Source organism: Metopolophium dirhodum, chromosome 9, assembly GCF_019925205.1.
Source record: "Metopolophium dirhodum isolate CAU chromosome 9, ASM1992520v1, whole genome shotgun sequence".
NCBI classification, from domain to species: Eukaryota; Metazoa; Arthropoda; class Insecta; order Hemiptera; family Aphididae; genus Metopolophium; species Metopolophium dirhodum.
Genome location: NC_083568.1, coordinates 18,820,876 through 18,841,242, shown reverse-complemented (window position 1 = coordinate 18,841,242; position 20,367 = coordinate 18,820,876). Strand labels below are relative to the sequence as shown.

The 20,367-nt window shown below is 28.8% G+C and overlaps 3 protein-coding genes across 5 annotated transcripts; 2 read left to right on the top strand and 1 right to left on the bottom strand.

Moving 5' to 3' along the window:
• The first annotated feature begins 88 nt into the window (after positions 1-88).
• On the top strand, positions 89-10,560 carry LOC132951698 (protein PF3D7_1417600-like). Its single transcript, XM_061023575.1, has 12 exons — positions 89-1,803; positions 1,892-1,999; positions 2,088-2,427; positions 2,509-2,602; positions 3,218-3,395; positions 3,465-3,738; positions 3,859-4,239; positions 6,374-6,514; positions 8,198-8,293; positions 8,751-8,879; positions 8,933-9,055; positions 9,163-10,560. The coding sequence occupies exons 1-12, from the start codon at positions 1,648-1,650 to the stop codon at positions 9,930-9,932; spliced, it is 2,790 nt and encodes a 929-aa protein (XP_060879558.1). The 5' UTR covers positions 89-1,647; the 3' UTR covers positions 9,933-10,560.
• Positions 10,561-10,692: 132 nt separating this feature from the next.
• On the bottom strand, positions 10,693-15,832 carry LOC132951700 (protein SON). 3 transcript variants are annotated; one of them, XM_061023581.1, is made up of 13 exons: positions 15,064-15,832; positions 14,796-14,978; positions 14,592-14,700; positions 14,160-14,426; positions 13,954-14,096; positions 13,520-13,659; positions 13,209-13,439; positions 13,049-13,153; positions 12,849-12,965; positions 11,763-11,910; positions 11,609-11,692; positions 10,989-11,104; positions 10,693-10,933 (listed from the first exon to the last, which is right to left on the bottom strand). In XM_061023581.1, the coding sequence occupies exons 1-13, from the start codon at positions 15,503-15,505 to the stop codon at positions 10,814-10,816; spliced, it is 2,205 nt and encodes a 734-aa protein (XP_060879564.1). In that variant the 5' UTR covers positions 15,506-15,832; the 3' UTR covers positions 10,693-10,813. The 3 variants fall into 3 exon arrangements, 2 of the variants coding, with proteins under 2 accessions (XP_060879564.1, XP_060879565.1); XM_061023582.1 differs by lacking the exons at positions 10,693-10,933; positions 10,989-11,104; positions 11,609-11,692 and adding an exon at positions 12,228-12,333 and having other exon boundaries at positions 11,770-11,910; positions 15,064-15,831; XR_009665381.1 differs by lacking the exons at positions 10,693-10,933; positions 10,989-11,104; positions 11,609-11,692 and having other exon boundaries at positions 11,868-11,910; positions 12,228-12,965; positions 15,064-15,831.
• A 1,215-nt stretch (positions 15,833-17,047) lies between these two features.
• LOC132952025 (transcription elongation factor 1 homolog) lies at positions 17,048-19,958 on the top strand. The gene is made up of 3 exons (XM_061024139.1): positions 17,048-17,584; positions 17,770-17,935; positions 19,564-19,958. The coding sequence occupies exons 1-2, from the start codon at positions 17,469-17,471 to the stop codon at positions 17,900-17,902; spliced, it is 249 nt and encodes an 82-aa protein (XP_060880122.1). The 5' UTR covers positions 17,048-17,468; the 3' UTR covers positions 17,903-17,935; positions 19,564-19,958.
• Positions 19,959-20,367: the final 409 nt, after the last annotated feature.

Sequence of the window (20,367 nt, the reverse complement as noted above, 5' to 3'; positions counted from 1 at the left end):
GCCTGGGGGGGGGCATGGCCACAATGGCCCCCCCTTGGAGCCGCGCCTGAGCCCTCCGCCCTCCAGCCCCCCCCTAGTTGCACCTATGAATTAATAACAATTTGATAAAATAAAAAATGATAATCTTTTGTGAGTCAACTATATTCAACATTAATGCGTTAAAAAGAAAAAAAGTACGTATTAAAAAGTAGTCTATGACACTTAACAGACCTTGCTGAATTTATTAACGTACATTTTACGTGTTAATTATATTTTAATCGGTCAAAAACTATGAATTTCCATAAGAGTCATCAGTTTTGAGTCTTTTATTTTATATTGGTAGTAGATAAATGTATTAGGTAATATTATATTAAGTTGTATTATCCGACTTCGCCCGGATCAAAATTAAAATCTTTCTATTGTTTCAGTTGAAACTAGAAACTTCCATATAACGAACTTCTATTTAACATAATTTTCCATTTAACGAAATATTTTTGAGAACTAAACCAAATTTATTCAATTCTTTTTAACAAAATTCTTTATAATACGAATTTTTTTTATGCCCCAAAAGACTGTGGTATGGAAGTTTTACTGTAATTTAATACAAACGCAATTAGTAATTACAATGACTAATTTTATGATTTTCCACTTCTTAATAATTCTGGACATATTTTTGACTTTTAACACAAAAACTGGAGATGGAATAATGATTCTACATTTCTACGAATGCTATTAAAAGCTGACGTTCCTATATCTAGTGGTGGTACACATTTTTTCCCCCGGTAAATGTATTATTATTTATAAACGAAAAATAATCAAATACTTATGAAATCTCATTATAAAATAATATTTTCTGAGTTGCTGACGTACTGCCATACTTGTGTACAATGAACAAAACTATTAACAATATCGTAGAACGTCTGGAACCTAGTGAATACAATATTATGTGATTATCAGAATATTGAATAGTGGTGCAAAATATGTGCAACTGAAATAGGTATTTACTATTTTATTGTTTACTCTCTACGTTTCTTCGCCTCTGCAGTCTACGGTCAAAAAAGTTTGCGCAACAACACCGACTGGTCACCATTATACTACCTTTACCATTGATTAACAAATGCAATAAACGATAAATATATACATAACCCTATTGGCTATTTAACCCTTATACTATTATATTATTATTATCATACTAATCTAACTGAGAGCCTTGATAGTTGATACGTACATAAATAATAAATATAATATACGACTAATTAATATCAAGGCTCTCAGGTAACCTGTCACGCCTGTCCTACATAGCACCTGACGTCCTGGGTTATACATTTTATTTCTATTAATAACTTTTTATCACGACCGATGATACCAAATAATAGCGTATTAGCGTCCGTCTGATGTATAATATTATTATACACTAATGTAAACGTATGATGAATAATAATTTTGGGAGTTAATCATTAATGTATTATTTTTCCCGCCAAACGTTATTCGTTAATCGTTGTTATTGGATTCTGTCCGTCAATCTACCATCCCGACGACCCAGCGTCCTGCATTCCTGCATCCATTTCAGTGGCCAGAGACGCATCCGTGCACAATATATGTTTTCTATGGTGTGCGTGAGGCTTGAGTGCTTGACGGATATTATTAAAGAATAATTAAACAGTCGCCATGTCGGATACCGATTCTAGCGACGTTTCTTCTACGAGCGATGTAAATTATTCGGACATCGACTTCGATACACCGAATACCACAGACCTGAAATTAAGTGACAACAGTGATGAACAATATGATGAACGTCCGATTAAGAACGCTTCATTTGAAAGAGTAAGACCGTTTTTTTATTCGAATTCTTTACACCGTTGTGTGTTGCAAGTATGTAATACAGCGTTCGTATGATTTATGGTTTATTTAGAATACAAACCGAGCCCTAAAAACATACGATCAAGATTCACTGTCGTCGCCTTCAGAAAATGAACTTGACGCAGTATCGCTGTCTTCATATGTAACGAGTCATGGAAAAGTTTGTACTCATAGTTATTTTATTATTACTATAAATGTATATGCAAATACATAATACATAATAATGGTTTTGTTTTTGTTTTTCTCAGACCTACCAGTATGATAAATGTGCCGTTGTTTTGTGTAATGCAAATGCAAGAAACCAGTTTGATAAATTATTTTTCATCAACTTTCCCAGAGATAATAGAGGTCTTTGTGAAATTTGGTGGAAATTATGTGGACACAATGGAATGTTTAATCCTATGTCAAAGATATGCTCAATACATTTTAAGACCGATGATTTTACTTCTAATATGGAAAGAAGAAATGGAAAACTTTATAAACAAACTATATTGAAAAACAATTATATTGTACCAACTCTTTATTTAAAACCGTATGAGTATACAAAGTTTACAAGGAAACGAAAAAAACGTGCTAATGATGCTTGCAGTATGTAAAGTTTATTACTCATAAATCAAAATTATTCTATTTTAATTATTGTATTTAAAAAAAAATATAATTTAAAAACAGAGTTACCCAAGAAATTAACATCAGTTTATGTATGTGTAATTCAAGGCTGTAAGAAAACATCTTTAAAAAATGCAAAAAATACATTATTTTTCAAGTAAGTTGTTTTAAACTATATTTAGTATAAGTAAAGAATTATTAAAAATATTTGAACATAATAATAGTTTAAGCAGATGAGTGCCAAATATTTTACGGTTAGTGGCACAACTAGGATTGTTAAAGGTGTGTTCACTATTTATAGTAAAAATACTTATTTGACCAAAACAGAATACACCATTATAGTATGTGTAGCAATAGACTAATAACACAATTATATTTCAATTTTTAAGTTTTATGTGAAATTACAAAATACATAGTATACATTATACATCATTCAAACAATATTGCATGCATGATTGATTATCAATCATTATTGCTCAAGCAGGCTATCCAGAATCTAGTTACTCAAACTTACAACAGTTAATAATCCACTTAGTTTTGCTACTGAGTTAGGATTACTGGCCACTGGAGTCACAAACAACTTATGAAATATGCAATACATAATATATTATAAATAATATTTAAATATTTTTATTAAAATATATTCCACATATTTTTGAGACTCAAGACTGAGTAGGTTCTACTATATTGAATTTATAAAACTGAATGTAATAAAATGCAATATATTCTAAATGTATCTTGTTATCTGTATACTCTGATATTTTGGTTTTAGATTTCCACTTGAAAACAAGTTTCTGCTTAAAAAATGGTTAACTATTATTGGATTACCATATTGGAAGCCATTAGAAACCAATCGAATATGCTCTGATCATTTTGAAAGTTATTACATTACAAAGATTGCTAATGTTTTTCAACTTCATAAGTTTGCAGTCCCATCAATAAGACCAAAAGTTTGTATACATTGAATTTTCAGTACCTAGTCTAAAACATATAATATTTAATTTACATATATTTTGTAGAACTTGTTTAATCACGAAGATTACAATAGTAGACAGCCGAAAACACCTGTTAATGATAATATAAAACCATGTGATTTTAATAAGCTAGAATTTAATATTATAGATAAAAATACTTTGTTAGTCAAAGAAAAAAAAATTAAAAAAAGTAATGATGGAAGAACTATTTTGTTAAATTCATTGGAAGATCAAATAGATCAACAACTAAAAAAATATGACAAAATACTTGAGACAACAACCCTTGCCAATGCTACAGTAATAAACAACAGTGTTAAAGGTAAGGAGAAAATGATCTATTAAAATCTATGTAGTTCTAAAAAGTACGGATATGCCTTTTTAATAAATAAATATAATGTACTGATTTTATATTTTAATATTTGATGGAACTATTCAACAGAAAAACCATTATTAAATTCTTCAACAAAATGCAATAAAACATATGTTCAGGACATTTTGAATGATGTCAATGATATCAAAGAATTACTATCGAAAGAGAAGAACCCTCTAATACAACAATCACTAAATTCTTCAATAAAATCCAATAAATCAAATATTGAGGAAATTTTGAATGATGTCAATGGCATTAAAGAATTTCAATCTGAAGAAAATACTACTCAAACACAGCAATTATTAAATTCCTCAACAAAATGCAATAAATTAAATGTTGATAATATTTTGAATGATGTTAATGACATAAAAGAATTTCAATCTAAAGAGAAGACTACATTAAGTTTAACAAAACAATATTTAGAATCATTTGAAAAAGAAATCGCAAAAGGTAATAAAATATTTTTAATTTTTATTATTTAAATTCATAAGTTTCTATGACTTTCTCTGCCAAACACACTAGTCCAAGTGAAGTCATGAACATTATCAAAAGACTTCCAACAAAAAAAGCCCCAGGCCACGATCTGATCAGCAACTTCATAGTTAAAAGCCTTCCAAACAAGTCTGTCCTCTTTCTCACTCTCATATTTAACTCCCTACTTCACCTATCTTACTTTTCAGGTACTTGGAAACACTCAAATATAATCCTTATAATTAAACCTGACAAGCCACCTGAACTCCCCACTTCTTATAGACCAATCAGTCTCCTCCCAACATTCTCAAAAATGTTTGAAAAAATACTCCTGAAAAGACTTCTACCACTGTCCAATAAATCTAACATCATCCCCAACCACCAATTCGGGTTCAGGGCTGAACACTGTACCACCCACCTACTCCTTCGTACTGATGACTTAATATCATCTAGTATGGAATCCAAGCATTACTGAGCAGATGTCCTACTGGACATGGCTCAAGTTTTGACAAAGTGTGGAATGACGGTCTCCTCTACAAACTTAAAAATTTCTCCACAATTACCTTATTGTCAAGTCTTATCTTGAAAGTCAAACCTTTTCAGTTAGAGTGAACAATAGCTACTCGGAAAGCTTCCCTATTCTGGCCGGCATCCCTCAAGGAAGTGACATTGCACTTTTTCTCTACTCCGTCTTCGCCCACGACACCGAAATTTTTTCACACTAAACTAGGTACCTATGCCAACGACACAATTATCCTGGCTGTAAACGATAACCACTAAATAGTGTCCGATAGGCTACAAAATCACCTAAATATGATTCAGATCTGGTCTGAACAATGGAAAATAAAAATAAATGACTCCAAATCATCCTTTATTACCTTCTCACTAAGACCGGGGGATTGCCCACCAGTTTCATTTAACAATAACATTATTCCAGCAACCCCTGAAGTCAAATACTTGGGTCTAACGTTGATAGACGACTCACTTGGGCATCCCATCTTTAAAAACAAAAGGAAATCCGTAAACTCTAGACTTCACCTGCTACGTCCACTTCTCCGCTCTAAACTAAGTACCAGCAATAAACTGTTAATTTTTAAAGCTATTATACGACCAGTGTGGGCATACGGCATCCAGATATGGGGCTCAGCTAAACCTGCATGCTATACAAGCCTTCCAGTCCATATGCCTCCGTCAAATCGTATCTGCCCCATGGTACATAAAAAACGCCAATCTTCACAACGACCTAAAAGTCCTACACTTTCACATCTGACTAAATCCCGCTTCCTCCCATTTCACTCAAAATTAACCCATTAATAAAAAGACTGTCTTCCTGTGCGATCCCTGACAATCCTCAAAGAAGATTGAAACGCTCTTGGCCTAGAGACTTGCTGACTTGACCTGTCAGGTGGTACTACTGAGTACCTTTCCACTCCGTTATATTCACCGCTATTTCACTCAACAAAATTATTTATTGTACAAAATTATGTATAGCTTGTAATTTTTCTTTTAATAGAAAAAAAAAAATTCATAAATTTGATAAAGATTTTAATATTATCAAATTGTACCCATATATTTTTTATTTTATTATTTTTAAGGAATATTAAGTTGTAGCTATACTTGAATCATACAATAAAGTGTGTCCCGTATCACCCTTATTATATTAATAACTTATTTTGCTATAGCTTGGTAGATTTTCACTCAATTTCAATATATTTTTTAAAAAGCTTGAAAAGTACTATCAAAACTAACAATAAGGTCTATGAACATTTTTTAATATAAAAAAAAAATAATCTTATGCAATTCAATTAGAATTTCCTTTTTTATTGCTGTGAAAAAAAAAAAAAACTATATTTAAATGTATTGATTTGCCATGGAGATACTTAGGGTGATATAGGACTTTTGGGACACAAATAGGAACTGTATAGTACTATATAAATCATTTAATACACTACATTTTTAAAATTTTAACTATAATAGTTTGAAAAAATTAGTATTTTTAATGCTTCAAATACATCAACCTATATTTTTATGTATAAAAATGTTTTCTTAAATTATTTTATTCGATGTAATATTTTGTTAAAGCAAGTCAATAAAATATAAAATTAAATTTCAGAAAGAGAGGACATAAATGGAAATATAAATAATAATGATATGGATTTAGAATATGTCTATTTGGATATATTAAATGATGTAAATATGAATGCAAGTGTGATGGAAGTTCAACCTACATGTGATACAAACAATAGTTTAAAAGGTAACTTGCTAAATATAATAACAATTTTTTAGGAAAATCAGTTAATATTTAAAAAATATATATATACATGATGATTCACCAAGTATGCTTCTTCTATTATGCAGTTATTCAAAATCAGATTTTTGGTATTTTAGATTCTGTGCGATATAACAATGTAGCAACTTATCTGGTAAGAAAGTGAATCTAGTTAGTACTTTAGGGGGTCTAAAGTAAATTTTTATGAGCATTTGAAGTTGAAATTTTTAGAACATTTGATACTGACCGTAAATTAACAATTTTCTTATTTTGTTGTAATTCAAATAACTAGATTTTTGACATTTTTATAAAATATTTATTTATAGACATTTTTAATTTTTGTTAGTTTCTTTCCATACCATATCCCTTATCGCTACGCTACATGGTGCAACCGGCCATTATCTCCTAATTTTTTAATATTAAAAAAAAACTAAACGTTATATTGCAATTCTGGTACCTCAATCGTCTCTACACAAAAAGTCACATATTTATGTATAAATCGAACATCAATTATAACATTTTTAGATACTTAGGTAAATCATTGTGTAAAGTTAGCAACTCTTAAATGTATAAGATAAACAGTTATATAGAGTTCAGCCCAATGACGCAACTTGGTCCTTCTAAATACCCTAATATCTCCTTGAATAGTATTTTTTTAAATGAACTTTGCACAAATCATTTTTAATAGTTCTAACCACTTATAATAATTTAATATTAAATAATAATTTTAAGAAAAAACTATTTTGCATTGTGTGTTTCTTTAAGTAGTGTCATTTACAGATACAAACTTTTGTTTTACAATTGAAAAACTCCCTTTTATACACTAAATCATGGATGTATCAAAATCAAAATTTGAACGAGTAGTTTTTTAACTTTGTGTAGGTGCTAAAGATAAAAAGTCCATAATAATGGGCTTTTGGAATATAAGAGCTATAGTAAATTGAACATTTTACTAATTTAAATTATCCTACCTAAGTATACTTATAATTTATAAAAATTATTCAATTATAATAAATACTAGATCTCAGTACTGGATCTAGGGGGGGGGGGGCAAATCCATGGCCCATGTCCCAGGCGCTAATCATAGAGGGGGGGCCAATTTCAAATATTAAACTTTTAAAGAATATAGCATAGGGACGCTAATATTATGTTGTATCCCGGGTTACAAAATTTGTAGATCCGGTACTGCTAGATCTAAAATGTCTTTTATATTTTTGTAAATAACTACTCTTTTAAATTTTTAATTAGGTACATCAATTTTTTTTTATTATATCCACTAAGTAATTAACTTTAATAGATTGTGGTATTATGGAAAAAATGTATTACAGTGGAACCTCAATAACTCGAACGTCTATAGGTCAAATTTCCGATAACTTGAAGGAATGTCTTGGCCCCTGTATTTTAGTAAAGTGTACCTAAATACTCAACATTTTTTTTATAACTCAAATTTATGATAACTAGAATTTTGTTTTGTCCCCGACCGATTCGAGTTATAAAGATTTTACTGTATTTTTAAGTCTACTGCGAGATGATTTTTAAACTAAAATGTGCTTAATTCCAATACTAATGAAATAATGTATAATGGATTTCACACCATAGGATGTAATTGAGTACTTATTATAATTAAATTTGTTTTATATTATATTATTTTTTGTTAATTGTTAACAGACGAACATAATACAGCTGTATTGGAATTCGAAACAAATAAAAATGATTTGAAAAATATGTCTGTTGAATCAATAAAGACAAATTTATTATTTGATGGTAATTATTAACTAACTTATTTAAATAAGTTTTTTTTAAATTAATATTTGTGATTTATTTTAAAAAACAAAAAAATGAACGCTAGATAAAAAGTTAAATTTAAAAAAATTTACAATAATTCCACTAATTTTTTTTGTCTGCTTAATCTTACTTTTTTCTCAGCACATTTTTTTCGTCTGACAAACATACTAAAATCAAAAATTATTTAATTTAAAATTATTAAAATATATATTTAATTTTCTCTGATTATTATTTCTATTACCTATTCAATTATAATTATCAAGTACAAATCTTAAACCTGGCTTAGGTATACTTTGTATAGACAATTTTGTGAATTTATGAATAGTTTGTATTTTTGAAGTTTTCGACTGATAACCCTATAAAATAGTTTTATTATAAATAAAATTAAAAGTAAAAAGTAATAATGTAGCTAATTCAAATATTTTGATTATTTCAGATAAAGAAGCGATGAATAAAATTTCAAATAATAATGACATAGATTTGGAATATGTTTATTTGGGTATGTTAAATGATGAAAATATGATTGGTGTACAATCTTTATATGATTCAAATATTAACGTAAAAGGTAACTTGCTTGTAACAATCACAAATCACATTTTACTATTTATTTATTTTTAGTGGATGAATGTAGTAATACAACTGAAATAGGATTTGAAATAAATAAAATGAATTCGAAAAATATCATTGAAGAATCCAAAAACCATAAAATTGAAGAGTCCAAAAAGTACAAAATTGTTGAAGGTATAACCATTTTCTGATAATAATGAATGTAATTTTTTTCTTTCCCGTGCATTTATTTTTTAAATATTTTATATTTAATACATTTTTAATGTCTCTTTTTGCTATAGAAACTCCAAAATCCATTATTTATGATCGAAACTTAACAGAATGTTATGGTGAAATGCTTCCACCTTATTGCGACCCTAATTGTCAGCTACAATGTTATTATTCTATACCTGGTCCCCAACGAAGACAAATTTTCAATCAATTCAATTTGTTGCAAAATGTGACTGAACAGAACTGTAAAATCACTGAATTAGTGCAATTGATTATGGTTGAAAATGTAGAAAGTAATTTCGAGAGATGTCTGACATTCCACTTAACTATGAATAAGGAGTCTGTGAAGGTGTGCCGAACGTTTTTTATGAATACATTGGGTATTTCTGAACATCGTCTCGATGCCGTTTTGAAACCAGCCAGTTACAGTTGGTTTTCTAATAGTGATACTGTATTGAAAGCCAATCAACCAAAACAAGCAAAAGTAATTAGTGAGCAGATAACTATCACAGATTTCATGAAAGAATCTTTAAAACTGTTGGATAAGGACTACAATTTATACGAACCTGAGAGTGATACCGAAGTTAGTCTAGAAAATGTGTCTTTCGAAGAACAAGAAAAAGTGTTGATGTACATAAAAAGTATTCCTAAGGTTTTGTCCATACCCAATATTCCTGGAGACTTAAGGAAACAAATGTTTGAAACTAGTGTTTGTGTGGCATACATGTATAAAACATATTCTGAAAATTACATTAGAAACAAGATTCCACCACCTTATACAAAACGTCAGTTTAAACAAATCTACAACCAGTATATGAAATCCCATTTAAAAATGGTTTAAATCCAAAATGACATATTTTATTAGTGTTATATTTATACACAGTTTTAAGAATTACCTATTTATTGTTTTGGTATTTATTAATTAGTTCATCTATTTAATCATTATTTAGTACTTAAAATACTAATATTTCATTGTTTTAAGTAATATACAGAAAGTAAGCCTATAGAATTGTATTTTACGATATATTCTTAGAAAACACTTTTTTTCATTATACTTCATGACAACAAGTCTTGATGGAAAACCAAATACCGTTCTCCTTTTATATTATTTGCTTGTAGTTAATACTAAATATTGTGTACATAATGATAATCTGTATTTGAAAAATGAATGTAATAAGCTTACATGAGTCTTTTAAAATCTAAAGTCATAAATAAAAGTAATAATTTTAAAAATATATTATTAACAAATCGAAAATAGTATACTATTATTAGAATAGAATATACTACTATTAAAATATATTGTGATACATTTTTAGTTCTTCACTCTTAGAATGACAAATTCTATTAAAATAATTTGTTATTTGATCACTGTATGTTAAATAGTATATCTGCAGTAATTCAAAATTTAAATGCTAATTATATTTATGTATATATTATGTATAAAATACTATGGCATAAAGAAATATAATACATTTGAAAGTTCTATCTCAGAATCGATTAGATTAAATCTATTCTATGGTTCTATTATATATATATATATATATATAAGATAATTTTGTTGATGTTTTTTCTCAATTATTATTTATGTCGTAGACAGTGTATACATTATTCATGTGATTTATTAAAAAAAAATAACTATTTTAATGCTATAAAAATAGGTCTTAAAGGGGTGATGATACGAATAATTTAAACCAGTATTTTTTTATTTTGACATTTTAAAAATCATTTATTTGTTGTATTTAGTAATCCAATTTCTTTTAAACACTCTTTAGCAGCTTCCATTTTTGCCAATTTTTTTGTTTGACACCTTGATGAACAGTATTGTACTCCGTTGACAATTACCTACATAAAAAAATGTAATTAGTAAAATATTTTCATGTACATTTTGAATACTTACAGTCATAATAAATGTTTTTCTATGACTAGGACCAGATTCATCTAAGGTATTAAACTTAGGTATGTCCCACTTACGTTTTGCACAAAATTCATTCAATAATGAAACTGGATGTTTTCCTACAGTAATAAATTATATGTATTAACAGGATGCTACCCATGCATTTGTTGTCTCCATCTTAAACACGTACATCATAGCAAATTTTAGTTCATTAGTTTCAATAGTGTGTTGTTAATTTTGATATTAGAGCGATTTGACCTATTATAGATCAATTTTTTAGATAATACCATTATCTGTGCTTAAGCGTTGGCTTTTATTTGATATTTTAATTTTCAAGTGAGAGATCGGCATTTTTATTTTTTCATATTTCATATACCCATATCTTGCTTGAAAATGATAATTTAGAAAAATCGGCAACGCTTTAGCACAGATGTTCTTACCTAAAAGTTTTATGATAGGTCAATTCACTCTAGTATCAAAACTAACAGCACATTATTGAAACTAGTGAACGGCAATTTGGTATATCATGCGTGTGTAAGACGGAGACAACAAATGTATCGTAGCGTCCTCTTAAATAAAGTTGTTTGTTCATAAACATGTATTATTCTGCTTGGACAATTTACCTTCCAGTGACAACACTGGTACTGTTACTTTTTTTGAAAATCTCTTGATTCGACTTCCTTGGAGTTCTTCTTCAGCCACTAGTCCTATTAGTACAATTAGATAAAGCGTACATTATAGTTATACCAATATTGAGAATATTATTTTATTTTTTACCTCTTTTATCCATTTTGACATCCAGTAAAAGTGGTTCTAAAGATCCTGATTGATTCTTTCCAAGACCTTCCCCTGGTTTCCACCCCATTTTTTGTAACAAATGAATCCCAATGCCACTGTTTACAGGAGCAGAATTTTTTAACTGGTCCTACAATTCAAAATTAACTACATTGAGCAATTAAGTTATGTAAATTGAAATTATCAACCATAAAAAATTTGTATAGTGTATATTGTATAAGTAATAATTATTTTACAGCCGTGTTGTTTTCGGTAAAAAATATCTGTTGAATTGGATGATCATTGAAATCCATATAATGATGTGTTTTCATTTATTAATTTTAATACTTACAAAAATACATGTTAAGTATTTTCAAATGTTTTTTTCCATTTAAAATAAAATTTAACTAAATACTGTAAATGTACACACTGTCAAAGTGCATACATTCAAGTATCTATTAAAATTACCAAGGGGCTGCATCAGATATCCCATGAATGTTCAGCAGACGAACCGTCGTTCGATTGTGGTGTTGTTGATATAGCGCTTAAATATGTTAAACACAAGTAATACTGCCTGTAACAGATTTCCATTTGGCTTTCATGCACTTAATATGCATGTTTATTTAGCAATGTAGCAATTGCTAAATAAACACGGTTCAAAAGAAAATGTCTTGATATAAAATGTGTAAAACTTTCATTTAGAATAATTCAATTGTATAATTGAAATATTACATCAAGACTATTTCTTATAAATTAAATAACTAAACATGTCATTAAATGTGTTCTGTCTGAATTGAGTAGATACTCAATAACCAACATAAACATACTGTATCTAATAAATTATCAAAATGTAATGTAATTTTTTAAGCTAAACACAAATGTTTCTTGATTTTTTTCAACTATCATTCTAGTTTTATCCTTTATACTACCTTAAGAGTTAAGGTAGCATTTCCAAGTGATTGAAAGCCCAATGAAAATTGTCAACATCGAATTTGAAGAAAATAATATATAGTGCAAAAATGTGTTATACCCACTATATATTAAAAAAAATAAAAATAAATTGGAATATAAAGTTCCTATACATTTTACCTTTTTCACCCAGGTTTGAAATCCAGCAGATAGTTCTGCAGGAGTTAGTACTTTAGCACCAGTATGGCCAGTGAACTGTCCAGTTTCGAACGACAACAATGAATAACTGCTATGTGTCTAGAAAATCAAACCTAAATTAATACCTTTAGTTAAATGACTACTCAGCCACTTGGGCCAATAATCTTAATGTTCTCATTTACATAAGGTGTGAATGCAGGAGTTTCAACAGCAGGTGACACATACTGATAATCCATAGGTACTATAGCATTGTTTGGACTTGAAACAGGCTGAATAACAGGTTCCACCTGAATAAGAGTTTTTATAAGTGATGTCATAAAATTATAATAGTTATAATCTTACAGCAGCAACTTTTGGAGCCTGATGGCTATGATGTGATTTATTAATAAGTTTGTTTCCTTCATCAGGTTTAAGTATTTTATTTAATTTTGCAGATTCCTCAGGACCAATGGGCACCCATTCAGTAAGAGCTAAACTATGAGTTTGGCCACTAGATACAGGAAACTGTTGTCTTAATATATCTTGTCCGATAGTTTTTTCTTGAAAGGATTTAATAGGTAATTGAGTTGCGTTCTAAAAATATGAGTTGTAATTATATGTTAATTGATCTGATGGAATTCTAATGAAAACGCTTATAATTGAGATTTATTTACTCTAATATTCATGACTATATTAGGTCTTTCCTTGACCAAAAATGGATGGTGGAAAGGTTGTTTGAACTCGTCATCATCGGAAGAATATGAAGAATCGTCATTATGATCCTTATCCTTTTTTGAAAGTTTTCGACAAAAATCTTAAACAAATAAACTGTATGATGACATATATAATATTGTTATGTTAATTTCATGTTATGTAATTTAAAATTGTACTCATAAATATTAATAATTTAAAAAAAATTATAATGTTACTAAGCTAACAGCCTAACAAAGTTAATATTTATAATAATTTTTAGTTCTAATAAAACATTTATGTATAAATGAAAATAAATTATAGTATTTGTAGGAATAACAAGACAGAATCATTTTAAATGTTAATCATAGTCTTGCATTTTTAATTTGTTTAGGAAAATACTATAAATTTGCATTACCTGTTAGTTCATCTACAGTTTTAGTGGGTACATTGGCTAAATTATCTTTTTTGACACTTCCCACTGGTAATACACCTTGTTGCACTAGTGACAAGGCATTTTTACGAGCAATTTTAAATAGTTTCTTTTTATCAATTTTTTCACTAAAAAAGAAACCATGAAATTATTTTTAATAAAAAATAAGAGTTAAAAATTAATTTATTTACCATGAAGGAGATCTATGTCTAGACCTAGACGTTTCTCTGGGTCTTGATTGTTTTCTTGTTCTATAATCTTCTGATCTCTTTGGCTTTTTATTATCTCTCGATCTTGAACGTCTAATTAATTTTAAGTTTTTATCTGGTGTTATAGATCTTTTATGATGGTTGCTTTTTTCTTTTAATTTAATATCACTATCATTCTTTTTACACTTAGTATTTGAGTCACTTTGGTTCTTTGAATTAGAACTTTTGAAATCATTATGTCTTGAATACCTAAACCAATGTTGAATACAAACTTTTAAATATCAATCCATATAGAAATATCTTTAATATGCATCACATAAAATTAAATGTACAAAGAGAAAATTGATTATTAATTGGGTTTATCAAAATTCAAAACCATATTCTGTGGGACATTTTCTCAAAAAGAGCACTTACCTATCTTTGCTACTATTTGAACGAGACCGACTAAACTTCTTAAGTCGTTTTGGAGTACGTGATCTATTTCTACTTCGCGATCGTTTTTTTTTTTTTGATTTATGTTTTTCTATAAATATAATACGTTTTAGGTAGTTAATTGTGTTAGTTTAAAATTGTTATATAATATATATGCCATAATTTAATTTATTTAATAACAATCACCTTTTTTTTTTTTTTTCCTGTTTTCTAAATCATGTAATGAATTACTTTGATCACTAATTTTACATTTTTCCGTTTTTAGTCGTTCTTTTTCTTGGACTTCATTAACTAATTCATGGTATAAACGACTCTCTTTTAAATCTTTAATGATGATTTTTCCATTATTTAGTCCTGTGGTATTAAGTTCTGAAAATTTGAAAAATAAATTGTGTTTACAGAATTATAATCTGTTTAGTTAAGTAAATATATAATATTAGAAATCACTATTTACTTGTTTGGTTTAAATCATTTTCTGGTGTGTTTACTTTATTTTTATCCATTAAAGTCGTATCTAGATGACAGTTCTCATTTTCATCATGTTTAACGTCTTTGACCTCCTCACTTTTTTCATTAGCAGTATTCACAATTGTTTCCATGATTACATCTAAGGATACTGACATACCAGATTTAGCTTCTTCTAGCTTATCCTTCTTGAGTTTCAACACTATGCAATCGTCTAGTGAATTGGACCTTGCATGACGTTTTTTTTTTTTGGATTTCTTCGATTTCTTCTTGTGTTTTTTATGTTTTTTTGATTTATCATGTCGCTTGTGTTTCTTAATGGAATCTACCATCGACTTAGTAGACATAACATCTGATTCCGGAACATAAGGCACTTTCTGCTCCAAAGAGTTAAATAATTCCTTGATTATTGTATCTGATGTCTTCTCCATATGAAATGTATTAGATTTAAATTATTTACTAATAAAGAATATACGAGAGGTAAGAGAGAAAGAATAATAAAAAAATTAAGTCTTAGAAGTTAGATTAACGCTATAATTAGTAAATATTGTTATTATATTATATAACTAATAACACAGAACAAAATAACTTTATAACTATAGTTATAATAATATAATATCAATAATATTCAATATCAGTTATTATGATTATAATATCATGGTCATCGTATAAATTAAAAACATCAACAACCATGACGTATAGAATAGAAAAATATAATATTATGTAAACACCACGGACTAAGATACCATGGACTATCGACTATCTTATCAGTGGCCCTAAAATGTTTCTAAAGCCGCCGTAAGGTACATTTAATCTATTCTGTGGTACAACTAGGGGTAAAAGCGCCATCTATACGTGTGTTATAAAAACACAATAATTAAAATAAGTAATAACATTAATATAGTGTATTTGACGCTATAGGAGAGCATTTACCCCTAGTTGTACATTTCGGTGGCCTATTAGGACGGCGGAGTGGCGGTGTCGAAACATTTGAGGACCGTTCCTCTACTACCCCCCAACCATGTCGATACCAGTCCATACTATCATAGAGCAACAGATTATATTAAAATATTTAAAAAAATATTTTTCATATAATCTGTGATAGAACTATCTTAGTCCGTGGTAAATACTAAATATTATATTAAGAGCCGACGTGCCTGGGATGCTTTGTTATCTGATAATAATATTATGGTTGTAGCCACAAATATATAAATATAATATATACAGTTATTATAGATTATCATAGAAAAATAATATATCTGTGGTTGTGGCACAGAATAACTATATTCTGCCATTCTGGCAATTGGTATAGATAATAAAAAAGAATTATCTATGGTACCCACGATTAAAGATATAATATTATCCTATATAATATTTTATTCTGTGATATTATTATATTATGGAAACTTATGGAACTAGAAATTTGTATGTGTTCTATTTTCATAAGTATCCACTGGGACGGCGCTAGTAATGCTAAAAGGAAAATTTCCCCCCGAAGGCCCGAACTCGGCCTGTTATTCAACATCTCGTAACCACATTACCACAATATTCATCTCGTGTCCAGTCTGTCTCTGTTATATTTTGTCCGTGGTATAATCAATAATCATAGAATATTATATGTATTATAATATTCTATGGTATAATGTATATTATCATTATATCAGTTTGGAACACGTGAACATAGATAATATATTATCTATGCACGTGAATCCAACAGTTACTGACGTTACTGTGTGTTGGGGTTCTCATTTTGACAAAATCTCGTCGGCTAAGTTTTAATTTTAGAATATATTTTCACTGTAACAAATAACAATATGCTTTAAAATATAATATTTGAAATTACGAGGTTTTCAAATAATATAATGGGTACCCATTTTTGTGGTTTATTAACTACGATTTAACTCGTATGTGTTGGTTGTCCACACTGTAGCGTTTATCAACCGCCGGGCGCCGGCATTCAATTATTTATTCTATATTTCCAGAAGATATGTTTACAACATAAACGTGAAATTATTTAAACATAGTTTAGATTTCTGGTCTCTTCCATCTCCGGATTTGGTCAGTAAAGTTGGGCTAGATGGTACTACGGTGGTACCTGGCCAATTTTAAGTCGGCGTTTAGACTTTAGAAATCTTCCATTGTTACTTGTTAAATTTGTTTTGACGTTTTTTACTGGTTACACTCTATCCCGATTTATAATTGATTATTGATGAATTTACAATAATTATGAATTATGTCGATGTAGAGAAATAATGAACTCATAAAACTATCATAGTAGTTTTTAAATTTTTTTTTAAAAATATTCTGTCCGTGATACAACGAAATTCCAAGTTCTCGGAGGTATATCGTTTTTCGCGAGTTGTCGACTCGCCCAGTCAGCAGTCACCCAGTGCGATGGGTCGAAGGAAGAGTAAAAGAAAGCCGCCCGCGAAAAGGAAAGCTATTGAACCTCTGGACACGCAGTTTAATTGTCCGTTTTGCAATCACGAAAAATCATGCGAAGTCAAAATGTAAGTACCGCTGTCAATAGGTTTTGAGCTGTCTGTCATATCGAAATACAATACATAAATAATGTTATGTTATAATTGTCAAACTCATAGTAATTTAATGATACCCCGTAATCTGTATTACCCCATGTTTGTAGTTATACACATATTTGAATTAATAACACTTGTCTATGATGACATTATTGCAGGGACAAAAGTCGAAACGTGGGGAAAGTGTATTGTCGTGTTTGCCTTGAGTCATTTCAAACGACTACAAGCTTTTTATCAGAACCAGTTGACATATATAATGACTGGGTTGATGCCTGTGAAGCAGCTAATTGATAACGGGTGGCTACTTCTGTAAACAAGACAAAAGTAATTATATTATAATGGTATAAATCATACAATTTTAATCTTTTATTATAATCTATACTAATATTATAAAGAGGAAAGATTTGATTGTTTGTATTGAATAGGCTCCGAAACTACAGAACCGATTTAAATGAAATTTGGTACATAGATAGTTTAGACACTGAGAAAAAACATAGGCTACTTTTTATTACTAAAAAAGGGCTGTAAGGGGCTATACTGGTTCGAATTGAAAAATTATTTTTTTGTTGGATAGTCCATTCATTGAGGAAGGTCATAGGCTATATAACATCACGCTACATTCAATTAATAGAAGTGCTCAAACAGAGATTTTGAGATTTATGATAGAAATATTTGTTTATAAATGATTGCTATTGGTTATAGGATAAATAATTAATAGAAATAGTATTTATTTATTATTGGTTGCTATTGGTTAATCGGGCAGATCAGGTACAAGCATGCATCAAATCGAATTTTCACACATTGCCTACCAGGGTGGCTGAGTTGCACTTACTGCAGTGAGTTACACCAAAAAGAAGTTGAACAATCACAATTTGTTTAAGAGTTGTCATTTTTTACGGGCCACAAAGTGTGCAGGATCAGCTATAGCCTATATTAAAATATATACGTTTGTGTGCAGATCTCTGTGAAGAAGATAGGCTAATTTAAAAAGAGTTAAATTTGGTTTTTATTTGTCGGAATTTAGTACGTTTAGGTTAGGTTAGGACTATGTATTAATTGATTACATTAATCCGCCGTATTATATCAAAATAAACTTGGTATAACTTTGATACTTTAGAGTTAAATCATACACTTACGTACAAACCGCACCGGGTCCGCGATCTACCGCAGGTAGATTGCCTACCTGATAATATACTGCTGCGAATCAGAATTTTTATTCCAGGCATCAGAAAAGTTAAGATAAATTTTGAACACCGTACACCGAATATTAAATAACGAATTGAACAGAGTTTGAGTCATATAGAGTTGGTACATTTAACGGGCAACAAAGTGCACAGGATCAGCTAGTAGTATAATATACATAAACATATCAAGACTCATGTGTCGGCTTACATTTGTAATGTATTATTATGGAGTCCCACATACCTAATAATTTTTCATCAGATCGTTAAATTTATAATTAAAATAATCTTTTAGCCAATGTTGTCTTGTTTTTTGCTTCCAGATCATCGGTTAAGTAAAATATATTTTAAATTATACTCAGTGTCAGTATAACTTATAATTATAATATTATGCCTTGTAAAATTCAAATATTTTACATAAAAATTCTTCAGTATGTTTGGTATTTACTCTCATAGTCTCATTGATACACCATATCAAAAATAATCAATATTTTATAGTTACAACTACATAACTATGTATTTCATATTCAAGTATATTATGAACATAGGTACTTACAATTACTTGCAGATCGTTTACAAAGATCAACTTGTTTGCTACACCGTATATTCAATGTTTGCTATGGTGAAAATCAACTTATTTGTATTATATCACTGTTTTAAGTTGTGGAACAGATATTTTTTTAATGACTAAATCTAACTTGAATTTATAAATTTGTAGCACTTATCTCATCATTTATCACTATGTTAAAGTACTTTTTATTTTTTTTTTAGATTAAACAACAAATTGATGCCAAAACAATCTTGAAATCTGATATATCAAGTCTTTTTTTCTAAGTAATATATCAATATTGTTGTAGTCACCCTACACAACTTATAAAATTATATAATATTTTAGTTATATGTAATTTTATTTTAAATACCTATATGACTTTATTTTCATTATAAGAAGTATGGTAAACTTAATCTATTTTTCTATAGATTAACAAAAAAATTGGGAGTTTTATGAAATAAATTAATATTATTGATTTACTATTTTTCAATTTGCTTGTGAATAAAAAAATTATATCTGTACCTAAAAAAGTATTTTGTATTTTTTTTTAAATATATATTTTAGTATTTTGTTATTTACTAATTGGTCATTTTTCTTTTTAAATTTAAAATATCATCACATTTTAAATAAACTTTTCTAATATAACCAAGATTGATTTTTTTTCTATTTTATAAATTTACGCCAAACGGCTTTATACAGGTATTGAAAATTGAAATAACAATATATACATGAGTAGATATCACAGTAAAATAATGACAAGTGTTAATTTAATAAGAGACAAAACAAAAGAAATTTATATTAATGCCAAAGATCAACATTATTATTATTTAAAGAATGCATGGCTCTGACTAAGGGATTGTTCATTTAAGAGTTGGACCTTGAAATAGTAAAGAGGAATGGCTCCTGTGATCTGGTATGAATGCTTGGTACAGGTAAACTTGTACGCTCAAGGAGTCTGGATGTGTCAGCTTCCCATGGAGTAGGTTGAGCAAAATTAATTGGTCCGTGTTTACTATTTTCTAGTG

Excerpts from the sequence above, each read along its gene's own strand:
- LOC132951700 (XM_061023581.1), bottom strand. The coding sequence starts at position 15,505 with ATGGAGAAGACATCAGATACAATAATCAAGGAATTATTTAACTCTTTG. Across the intron at positions 13,660-13,953 it reads AACTGTAGATGAACTAACAG|ATTTTTGTCGAAAACTTTCA; the intron begins GTAATGCAAATT and ends TATTTGTTTAAG. Across the intron at positions 11,693-11,762 it reads TGTCAAAATGGATAAAAGAG|GACTAGTGGCTGAAGAAGAA; the intron begins GTAAAAAATAAA and ends TTGTACTAATAG.
- LOC132952025 (XM_061024139.1), top strand. The coding sequence starts at position 17,469 with ATGGGTCGAAGGAAGAGTAAAAGAAAGCCGCCCGCGAAAAGGAAAGCT. Across the intron at positions 17,585-17,769 it reads AAATCATGCGAAGTCAAAAT|GGACAAAAGTCGAAACGTGG; the intron begins GTAAGTACCGCT and ends ACATTATTGCAG.
- LOC132951698 (XM_061023575.1), top strand. The coding sequence starts at position 1,648 with ATGTCGGATACCGATTCTAGCGACGTTTCTTCTACGAGCGATGTAAAT. Across the intron at positions 3,739-3,858 it reads AATAAACAACAGTGTTAAAG|AAAAACCATTATTAAATTCT; the intron begins GTAAGGAGAAAA and ends ACTATTCAACAG. Across the intron at positions 9,056-9,162 it reads AAAGTACAAAATTGTTGAAG|AAACTCCAAAATCCATTATT; the intron begins GTATAACCATTT and ends TTTTTGCTATAG.